The sequence below is a fragment of the Arachis ipaensis genome, chromosome B7 (genome assembly GCF_059453495.1).
Source record: "Arachis ipaensis isolate K30076 ecotype BB chromosome B7, ASM5945349v1, whole genome shotgun sequence".
NCBI classification, from domain to species: Eukaryota; Viridiplantae; Streptophyta; class Magnoliopsida; order Fabales; family Fabaceae; genus Arachis; species Arachis ipaensis.
In genome coordinates, this window is record NC_142442.1 from 5,874,611 (window position 1) to 5,885,552 (window position 10,942).

General features: G+C 34.6%; 2 protein-coding genes across 2 annotated transcripts; one reads left to right on the forward strand and one right to left on the reverse strand.

The window, feature by feature from the left end:
- Positions 1 to 633: 633 nt before the first annotated feature.
- LOC107608567 (Fe(3+) dicitrate transport system permease) lies at positions 634 to 3,633 on the forward strand. Its single transcript, XM_016310328.3, has 4 exons — positions 634 to 694; positions 823 to 981; positions 2,262 to 2,589; positions 3,234 to 3,633. The coding sequence occupies exons 2-4, from the start codon at positions 834 to 836 to the stop codon at positions 3,445 to 3,447; spliced, it is 690 nt and encodes a 229-aa protein (XP_016165814.1). The 5' UTR covers positions 634 to 694; positions 823 to 833; the 3' UTR covers positions 3,448 to 3,633.
- A 3,586-nt stretch (positions 3,634 to 7,219) lies between these two features.
- LOC148550232 (uncharacterized) lies at positions 7,220 to 9,030 on the reverse strand. The gene is made up of 4 exons (XM_088494380.1): positions 8,922 to 9,030; positions 8,563 to 8,714; positions 7,554 to 8,477; positions 7,220 to 7,456 (listed from the first exon to the last, which is right to left on the reverse strand). Exons 1-4 carry the CDS (start codon positions 9,028 to 9,030, stop codon positions 7,220 to 7,222), a joined length of 1,422 nt encoding a protein of 473 aa, XP_088350506.1.
- Between the last annotated feature and the right edge of the window lie 1,912 nt (positions 9,031 to 10,942).

The window sequence follows — 10,942 nt, forward strand, 5'->3', positions numbered from 1 at the left end:
ACGATGATGAAAATGAAGGAGAAGAAGGAGAAAAAGAAAAGAGAAAAAGAAAGAGGAGGAGAAGGATGAGGTGGTGGTGACGGTGATGACGACGGTGACAATAATAACAAAAGAATAAGAAAAAGATGTAGCAACAACATAGGTAAAAAAAAGGCATGCTTAAATTTAAAATTCTTGATAACAACTTAATTGAATTTAGTTAAGTATTTTACTTGAGTGTAAAACTTTTCTCATAAAAATACTACTTAAATAAAATTTTATAGTACATTTAAGATTTAATTATTCTTTGAGTTTTTATAATTTAATTAAAATTTTAATTAAATTTTTATATATATTTTTTAATTTAACTTTTATAATATTTTTAATTTTATAATTAAGTTATTTTTATATAAAAAATATAAAATTAACAAAATAATTTTTTAAAAAAATATTTAGAAAAAAATCTAGTTAAATTTTTAATTATAAATATTTTAATTTATAAAAAAAATAATACAAAAATACAATTAAAAAATATAAAAAATTAATTACAAATTGAATAAAATTATAATCACAATAATTAAATGGTTTAACGGATGTACAACGGTTTTTTTAAGAAAATAATATTTATTTATTTGCTTTTTTTTCTCATTTTTGCCATTATTTTTTTCCCTCTGCAACTGCTGTTACCGCTTACTCTATTTTCTCCAAAACTATGGCAATTCAATTTCCCTTTTCAATCTTCTAATTCGATTCTCCATTTGCAGGGTTTCCACTCACAGATCTAATCTAACCATAATCTCACCTTTTTTTTTAATTTTTTTTTCTTTTTGCATATTTTTTTAGCTGCTTTGGCAATGGATGGTTTCAGCGCCGAAGATCTATCCACGATTGGGGGAATAGCAACGGTTTCGATTCTGCATTCGTTCATTCCAACTCACTGGCTTCCATTCTCCATTGTTGGTCGTGTTCAGAAATGGAATCTCTCTCGAACTCTCCTAGTTAGTGAGTTCCTCCTTTTTTTTCTTCGATTTGATTCTTTCTTACTTAGATCCGTGTTTTCGGAAATGAAATTTAGTTTCACCTTTCTGTTGTATCCAATGAGAGAAAGATTCCGTTTCTGGTAGCTATTTAGTTACTTGCATTTGAACTTTGTGTGAATGAGGTTGCATCAGATGCTGCCATTGTGAGGTTGAAGAAGTTATTATTGTTGTTGTTTACTTATCTTTGTTATTGTTGTTATTAATATTTTGGATTTTCTAGGTTTTGATTAGTTTTGTGGTGCTTAGAGCGTAAGTCATGTTTCAATCTTAGGGTTTAGGGATTATGGATTTTGTAGCTTTGTTCTAGTTTTATGAAGCATTGATCTGTTGATGTGGATGCTATAAATGGATCGAGGTATCAAGAATGAGAAAATTTCTCTCTGATGATTCATGATTGGGTTTCTGTATAATAGATTATTGAAATACGAAAAATGGGATTATGAGTTCTCAACATTTCATATACCTTTTTTTTTTAAAAATTTTGGTTCCCAATTTGTAATGCTTTAAGTGCTGCTAGCTGAATGCTTATGCTCATAACTTGCCCATCTGCTACTCAATGTTTTCTTTCTTTCTTTCTGTTGTTTTTTGTATTCAATGATATGATTATGTGTAAGGACTTGAGTTAGAATTATGCCCCAGAAAGAGGGAAAAGAGAAAAGTTTGCTTGTGGAGTGTGTCATGAATCGTTGCACCTTGTTGGTAGTCATTAACCTCCCATCATAATGATCTATTGGATCTTAGTCTAACTCTTAGCTTAATAATTGATTTGGTGCTTGGCGTGTCAAAATTATCTTCGATCTATAGTTTTTCATAGGAAAGGGTTCTCAGTTGAGGACTAATGAAATCAAATAGTATGCACTTTTTTTGGTGTATGTATGCAATTCTATGAACTGTATTCTACAAAACTAATTGATGCGCAACCTTGCATGCTAAAATCTTAAGTTTGAAATCTCAGCTTTGCAAAGATGATTAAGGAGAATGGTCCAACACGTGAGAGTACACTGAAGCTTTTGTTGATGGATGATAACATTGTTATATATGTAACTTTTTTCCCTCCACTAATCAAATTAGCAATAACATGGGGTGATATCGTGTTTGATTGGTGTATTTTTTTTTTTTACTTGTTGTGTTTGTTGATACGATATCATCAGAAGATAATATATCGAGTTGTTTTATTATGGCATCATTATCTGCATCATTCTCGGCATTACATTTTGTACTTAATCCATTTTCTCCATGCAGCTGCGCTTGGAGCAATTTTGCATGTAATATCCACTTCACTGCTTGGCATAACAGCAATCACGATGGCAAACACCATTGCTGGTGAAGAAACAGTGCATAAGCTTGCATCAATGCTACTTGTAGTTCTTGGTGGTGGTTATGTTATTTTGTTTTTAAGTGGAAAGGGTGGCCATAGTCATTCACACAACCAACCCATGGAGAAAATGGCCGTAGCAGGACTTATCCTTGTTCCTGCATTGTCTCCTTGTGCTACTACGCTTCCGGTATTTCTTGCCGTTGGAAACTCGTCTTCCATGATGATACTTGCCATCATAGTGCTGCTATTCAGGTATCAGTCAATTGCAATGCAAATTTTTTCTGTGCTTCTTCTTTCAAATGTGCTACTCTGCTTTTCTCTGTGTGCATTGCTGTTGGCTTTTCCTGCAAGTGTATAAAGTCACATGTTTACTGTGAAACTGTGTCGCTGGTTATCGTGGATTCATGGTTAGAAATTCTGATGTTGGTCATCTGCCTCACATTGACTTAAGCATTAAAGTCAACCTGTTCCAGTTATACTTTTCCCTTCAAACCGTCTACATTTGTTTAGGGAGGCTCGGGGTTTTTGAGTTGTTTGAAAGAATAATGAAGTTTAGGGAAAATTACACTCCTTTAAAATTTGGTGAAATTCAACCTGACTCGTCTGTATTTTTAATAAGCCCGCTACCCTTGTATTTTGTAAAGTATACACCAAACCTCAAGGAAAGTCAAATATGATTTTCCCTTGAATTTAAGAATCCTGATTATTGTTTTGCATTTGGAGCTTTGCATGTTATTGTGTACTGAAGATGTATATTCTTTGAAGCCCTGAATTTTTTTAGTTTCTAGCCTACTTCTTTATGTATAGTCTTGTTTTGATGCCAACAACTATGTAAAGATTTAGTAGTTTAGAAACTTGTTACCATCACTAAGCTTGAGACATGGTGCATGTTACAGCACAATATCTGTGATGACATCGCTAGTAGCGTTGTCATTCTACGGGGCTAGTCAGCTGAAGTTTCACTGGGTCGAGCGCTATGACAAACTTCTCGTCGGTTCAGTGTTGTGCTTAGTTGGCATCTTGACGCTCTTTTTTCATCATCATGACCATGGAGAAGTAGGTATGGCTGGAGAACACACTCATATTCACAGGAAGATGATTTCATTGTGAGATATATATATTATATACACATACATATATCAAATGTGAGATGTGAATTGATGTGTGAGCTTTTTTGTATAAAAGAAAATGTTGTTGGTATTAATAGCATTGATCATTGTGGTGTAGTTGAGGTGAGTGTGTACACTGAATTTACAATGTGAAGTTAATGAAGATTAAAATCACTACTTTAGTTTAGATATTGATGTAGTTGTTCTTCTTACAATGTTTTTGTCGATTCTCTCTTCTGAAATCCTTTTTGTCTATGTTAAAATCTTTAAGTATGTGCATAATATTTTGAACCTCCGAAAAAAAAGTTTTCTTTCTTTTATTTATTTAATTTTAAAATGTGAACAAGATAAACATTGTCATTATCCATGATTACTTGTGTAATGCAAATGTCATTTAGTCAAAACTAAATAATACTTCTATGTTTATTAAGTAAGCCTCAATATGTTCTTGTTCTAATCTTAATGGTTTTCCTTTTAAAATAACTTAAAATAATCTTGCATGTACGGGCTTATATTCCACGTTGGCGTTTGGATAGAGATTATGCCTTTCTTATTAAGAGGGTTTATAAATTAATTATTATATTTTCATAGAAGTTGACCTGTTTGATGAGAGCTACTAGAACTATATAAAATATCAAATGCGTGTTAGAGGAAACTTTTGATGTTTGAAATAATATCCTTAATATATTATAGAAACTAGTATTTTTATCCGTAATAACATTACGGGAATATAGATTTTTTAAAATTACCGTCCACTTTGTTCTTATAGTATAAAACTATAAATTATGCATGGTACAAAAGATTTATAAAATCAAACTACTTTTACAAAAAAATCGTAGATTAACAAAAGTCTTTGACTAAGAAGACAAAGATATCTGTAGATAAAAAATCAAATAATAAGATTTTTATTTATTATTTTTATATAAAAAGTCTAATTTTTTATTAATAATTAATTTTAACATTTGTTATCTAAAATTTAAAACACTTTAACGTGTATACTTTTATATTTAATTAAGTATTAACTGTTAAATCTGTTGCACAAATATAAATAATTAATTTTTATACTTACTATTTAAAAATAATATTTTTTCTCCCTGTGTATATAAAAATATAATTAAATATTAGCATAAAAAATTATACTGACAGTTATAAAATTAACTCAAAATTAATTTTTTAAAACAATTGAATCTTGATTCTAACTTTTAATTATAACATTAGTATTCTCTCCAAATCATATGTAATAAATATTTGAAAGAAGAGAAATGAAAATATAGATTAGAAACATAAGCGGTGAAAATTTAAAACTAAATAAAAAATTATGTATACAATAATAATCATAATAATAATAATTTTTTTATTTAAATTATATTATTTTGTTTATTTGTTTTCCGTAGAAGAGAAAGATAGAAAAAATAAAGAATGAGAGAAAAGAGAGAGAAAGATAAAGATGAAGAATGAGAGTGAGAGTGAGAGTTTGTTAATTTTGGAAGAAAAAGATTTATTTTAATTGTAAAAAAACATCGGATGAAATATTTTGATTTGTCAAATTACTAATATAAAATATAAATTATATATAGAGTAAAAATAGTAGAGAGAAATAAAAAAATAGAGAGAGGTAGATGAGAGAATTTAGGAATGGAGTTTATTAATTTTGAAAATAATATTTTCTCTCAATTTTAATAAGAGAGTGTCATGTGACACATTTGATTATTAAATTAGATAGTAATATATGATACATAATATAAGTATATTTCAGTTTTAATTTTAATATTTTAATTTTAATTTTAATGCAATTAAAGAATGTCATGTTGCACATTTTGATTACCAAATTAGTAATTAGTCATTAATATTGATAATTATATATAAAATAGATAGAGTGGTTGAAGGAATGAGATAAATAAAGAAAGGAAGAAGGAGGAGGGAAGAACTCTTTAATTTTGGAGGGAAAGATTTGATTTCAATTGCAATGAGGGAGTGACATGTGGCATATTTTGGTTGTAAAATTAGTAAGGAGGAGGGAATAATTCTTTAATTTTGGATGGATGGAAATATTTGATTTCAATTATAATGAGAGAGTGACATGTGGCACATTTTGGTTGTAAAATTAGTAAAGAGGAGAGGAGAATTCCTTAATTTTGGAGGAAAAGATTTGATTCCAATTGCAATAAGAAAGTGACATGTGACACATTTTGGTTGTGAAATTAGAGCTATATAATAGATTAGCAATTTGTCAGTTTGCGCATGTCTGTCTTGGAGATTGATCATTTTGTTTGTAAAGGGTTAAGGACGATTTTGGTCTTTAACGTAGAGGCCAAAAATTTGTTTCGTTTTCAAATTTCTTTTTGTAAACAAAATCGTCCCCAAAGTTCATGCTTGTTTTAAAATGGTCTGACGGACAATTATGCCCTTGAGTTTGTTACTGCTCGTTACTATTTGTTAGTCAAATAATAATAATAATAATAATAATAATAATAATAATAATAATAATAATAATAATAATAATAATAATAAAAAAAGTGAACGTTGTGGAAGAAGGAGTAGAGGATCGTCTTCTTGGCAAGGCTCAGAGGAAGGAAGCTGCGCTAGGGTTCAATGAAGCAGAGGAAGGGGTCGGAAACACTGCGTCGATGGCTTCTTAGAGTTCCAGATTGTGTCGAATTCGATCGCCTGTGAAGGAGTTGGTATGTGGGTATGGGGAGAGGCCAATTCTGCGAACCTCAACGACGAAGGACAATCCAGACCGACAATTTTAGGGTTGCGTCTACTATGAGGTATTTTGTTAGCCTCTATTTTGTGAGATTGAGTTTCTTCATCTGGGTTTCTTTCATCTTAGAAATTCTGGGTTGTGATAGATTCAGGATGCCTGTGATTTCTTTCAGTGGGCAAACCCGGAAGCAAGAGGAGCGCAGCAGGATTCTGAAATTGCAAGAAGCAGGAAGAAAATTACAACCTTGAAGACAAGGTTGAAGGATGTCGAATGGAAGCTGAGGATTGTAGCTACTTTAGGGGTTGTCGGGTGGATTGAGTTTTTGTATTTGTTGCTGCATAATCCACATAAGTTAAGGCAAGCATATGAAATGCAATTAAATTGTAGATGATTAGAACATGAATTTTAGGATTTTTTTTTGTGTTCTTTTGGGTATTTGATAGGACAACTTTTCATGTTACAATGATCTTTTGTGCTGTATCTTTTGTGAACATGTTTGAATGTATGAATGACAGTGTTGTGTTGGTTTCCAAGCATAAAGCAGAGGATCTGTGTTGCAATATTCTAAAGTAGATATATGTGCAACTGGTAATGACATAAAACACAGACCAATGAAACTTAAAACACTGATAATTCAAGTCATGCATAACACAATCCATAAGCTAAAAAGGCCAATTACAGAATTAAAGATGTCACTTAAACAAAAAAAAGACAGACCAACAGTGTTCATAAACAAAGTTAAAACCACTTAGCCACGTAGAACAAATTAACAAAATAACATTGTTTGAGGCCTAGTGAAACAGCCATAAAAGTCAAATCATAACTAATGACATCCAAAGGTTGCCCTATGCACTAGGAGGCAAATTTGCCATTAGCTTCAGTTTCTGCAGTGGGATATAAGGTGCACCAGTGTGGATAACAAAAAATGCCTCTTTCTCTCAGTTGGTTGACTATGTGAGTCCTTCTTGCTAGTGGAGGATTCTGTTGCACTGCTCTTCTTAGGCAATGGTTGAGTTGAAGGAGCTTTAGGGTTGGACTGAGCTGGTGCAGGCCTTGATTTTTTGGCCTAGGTCTTGGGCTGAGTTGAATGATCAGTGGGCTTAGCTGCTGACTTCCTGGGCCTGATTGCTAGTTTCTTGCGTTGGGTTGTTGTAGGGTTGGGCTGAGTTGTTGCAGGGTTGGGCTGAGAACATGAAGTCCTGCTAAGTTTTCCTCTTTGAACTATTTGGCCAGGGGGTTGTGAGCTTGAAACTTTCATACCTCTCTTAAGACCCTTGCCAGCTTGTTGGGTTGCAGGTTGGACCTGTGAGAAAAATTAAAAATTGGAAACATTCATGTCACAATTTAATATATAACAATGTATACTACCAAACTGAACCCTAAAACAGTGAGCCACATACCTTCTTAGGTTTTGTGCAACCTGATTTCTTGTGACCTACACCACCACAATTAGAGCATCTTTGTATTTGACCCCTACGGGAGAGGTGAGTTTGGCTTCTGTTATCCTCATCCCCAAGTCCTCGCTTCCTCTTCTTCACTGGCCGGTGACTTAGCCTCCTATATGGTGGTGGCATGACATCATCATACTGGCTTCTCTCCCACAGATCTGGCCTGTTCAGAGGATGTATGACTTCCTGGTAGCACCTCAAGTAAGCATCCTTGTTGTAATAGTCATCCACAAACGATTCCAAGTCCAACCCCTTGAAGTTGATGCAGCTGATAGCATGAGGACAGGGTAGCCCGCTCATCTGCCACCTCCTGTAGGAACACTCACCAGCAAACAGATCGACAACAAACTTGTCTAACCCACACATCACCTCATACTTACTAGCAGCTGACCAATATGGTCTCCAGTCCCTAGCATACTTTGCACTTTTCTCTAATTTTCTCCTAATTATTGGCATGATGTAACCTTGGTACAGTTGAATCCTATCTCTATTGGCAGCCCATCTAGTCATTACATAGACCCTAATGACCTCAAACATAGTCACAATTAGTTTTTTTCTAGCCTCAACTATGACAACATTAAAACTCTCACTCATGTTGTTAACAAGGGAGTCAAATTTTGAATGAAATGAAAAGTGAGAACGGGACCAGAACCTGGGTGAAATGCAATTCAAGTGCCGAAATGCACCCTCATTCTTGAGCCTCAGTGACTTTATCTCCTTCTCCCAATCTTTCCAGTGCGTTGACTTTGCACATCTCCACATTTGATTCTTCAGCTCCAATCCAGGGACTTTCTTCCTGAAATTGTTATACAGATGCCTCACGCAGTATTGGTTGTCAACCCCTAGAATAACTTCTTCAAAAGATGGTAACAAGCCCTGCAGTAGAAAGGTGAGTTTGCAAGTTAGTATAGTGTTCACAATAATTCATAATGCCCAAAACGATTATCAAATTAATGTTTACCTTCTGCTGATCCAACATAAATGTGCACCTTTCAATTTTTTCAGCACCCAAATTGTCAGATAGATGTCTCAAAAACCAAATGCAGGAGTCCTTTGTCTCAGCTTCAACCACCACATAAGCAATCGGAAGGATCTGGTAATTGGGGTCTCTTCCTATTGCAGTCAATAACTAGCCATCCTGAGGAGTCTTTAAGAAGCACCCATCCAAGCTGATAAAGGGTCTGTAATGTTAGAAGCTCTTCTTACATGCATCAAAGCAGATATACAGTTTTTGGAATATACAATAATTCATCAACTCTGGGTTCTGGACCTCCTGGGCAAAATCTGGGCTCCGGATCACTTTCAGGCTGACCGATGAACCTGGATTTGTCCTTAGAAGCTCAGCACAGTAATCATTAATCCTTTTATACTGTTCCCTAAATGCATCTTGAATCTGGCTTAGTGCCTCTTGCTTTGTTTTGGCTACCATGGACTTGGTCAGAGTTACATTCCATTTCTTGTGTGCCTTTGTCACTAACTCCTTTATTTTTATTCTAGGATTAGACTCTACCTTCTTCTTAAACTGGGCTCCGAGCTACTTAGTGTGCAGTATGCCAACCTTGTGTGTTTGCATGCAGGTGTGTTGTAGGTTCATGCTTCTTAACTACCACGTGGATTCATCCCCAACCCTGTGTGCATAGAGCCAGAAAGGGCAATCCTTCTGACAAACAGCTCTAACCCTCACCAAGTCACACTTCTTAAACTTGATGCTCCTAGCCGTATAAATTGTATAATCCAACACAGTGTCCTTAAATTCTTGTCTGGATGCATAAAGTGTTCCTACCTCCCATCTATAGCTGCTCATGTCCTTCAAAGGTTTATGAACTGGAAAACTTTGACCCCCACGATCTAATGCATCATCAGCATCATCCTCAGCATCATTGTCCTCCCCATCATCTCCACCAATCATATGGTCTACCTCCAACTCGTCACTATCTGCCCCATCTTCATCACTAAACTGACTTATTCCAACCTCTTTCCCTTGCCAGCAGTATCTTCCTTAGGAACAGAATTATCCTCATCAAATCCACTAACGTACTCATACTCCTTCTTACTATCAGTGAAGTGAATGTCACATGTATTGTCCCTCTCTCATTGGATGGCAAATACTTGGGGTCCTCACTGTCTTCATCACTGGTTCCATTTCCATCCACTCAAAATCTCCTTGACCCTCGGTTCCCTTATTAGGTTCTCAACTTCCCTCAGCTGCCTCAGTCCCGTGCCCTTTGAAAATAACCAACTCAATCCCAGCATCTGTCCCTTCTTCAGCTACTCCCCCAACGTCAATGTAACCCACTTTCGGAAACGGCTTCGCATCACCAATATCGTGGACCACAAACAACTCTACCAAGCCCCTTAACCCAGTAATGTTGCACATTTCGATTGCATTTGTGTCACCCTTCAGCATCTTCAAGTTAGTCTCCGAATCATCCAAGCTTGGATCTTTATACCACAAGGCTGCAATGTTGGCCTGCAAGTACCCTAACTGCCTTAACTATTCATAGGTCTCAAACACAAACCAACGATCGCCGTCAATGTCCTCGATAATTGTACTTTGACCCTTGAAGTACTTATAAACCCCGTCTTCATATCCGAATGCACCGCCATGATATATCCTCATGTTTATGTACACCATTTTCTGCTCAGTCAACCCTGTTATTCAACAGAATACATTACTAAAACAGAGACTGAAACAAAGAAAAACAAATATACAAATCCTAGCTATAGAAAGTTGACGTGATTACTGGAGGGATGGAAAGTAACTGTACCTGGACAATCAGTTGGAGCAGCGATGAAGATCAATGACTAATGTCACACCCCCACCGATTATGAACCCTAAACCAGCCAAATCGCGACAACCCCTTCTATAGACTCTCTTCGCACCAACGTATTCGAGGGTTTCACACCAACGTTTCAGCTTTCAAGTGTTTTAAGGAACATTAAGAGTTATTTGAGGAGCAGCAGTCGAATTCACGAGAATGAAATCAAGGGACACAAACCGCAAAGGGCAAACTTGTCATTAAAATTTATTTTTGGTGCGAAAGGAGCATTTTAAAACAAGCATGAACTTTGGAGACAATTTTGTTTGCAAAAAAAACTTGGAGATGAAACAAATTTTTGACCTTTACGTTAGGGACCAAAATCGTACTTAACCATAAAAAAAGTACTTTTATTAAAAAAATAAATTATTTTTTTTAAAGCTAACAATACCTTGCTTAAAAAAATAGAAGCAAAAGACGTTTTTAATACTTAAAAATTCATTTTAAAAAGTCTATTCAGATGTAAAATAATTTTTGTCTGTTAAAAAAATATTTTTGTTAAAAGAGTAAACTACTATTTCT

Excerpts from the sequence above, each read along its gene's own strand:
- LOC107608567 (XM_016310328.3), top strand. The coding sequence starts at position 834 with ATGGATGGTTTCAGCGCCGAAGATCTATCCACGATTGGGGGAATAGCA. Across the intron at positions 982-2,261 it reads CTCTCGAACTCTCCTAGTTA|CTGCGCTTGGAGCAATTTTG; the intron begins GTGAGTTCCTCC and ends TTCTCCATGCAG. Across the intron at positions 2,590-3,233 it reads ATCATAGTGCTGCTATTCAG|CACAATATCTGTGATGACAT; the intron begins GTATCAGTCAAT and ends TGCATGTTACAG.
- LOC148550232 (XM_088494380.1), bottom strand. The coding sequence starts at position 9,030 with ATGGTAGCCAAAACAAAGCAAGAGGCACTAAGCCAGATTCAAGATGCA. Across the intron at positions 8,715-8,921 it reads GCTTCTAAGGACAAATCCAG|GAAGAGACCCCAATTACCAG; the intron begins GTTCATCGGTCA and ends TGACTGCAATAG. Across the intron at positions 8,478-8,562 it reads TTATGTTGGATCAGCAGAAG|GGCTTGTTACCATCTTTTGA; the intron begins GTAAACATTAAT and ends TTTCTACTGCAG.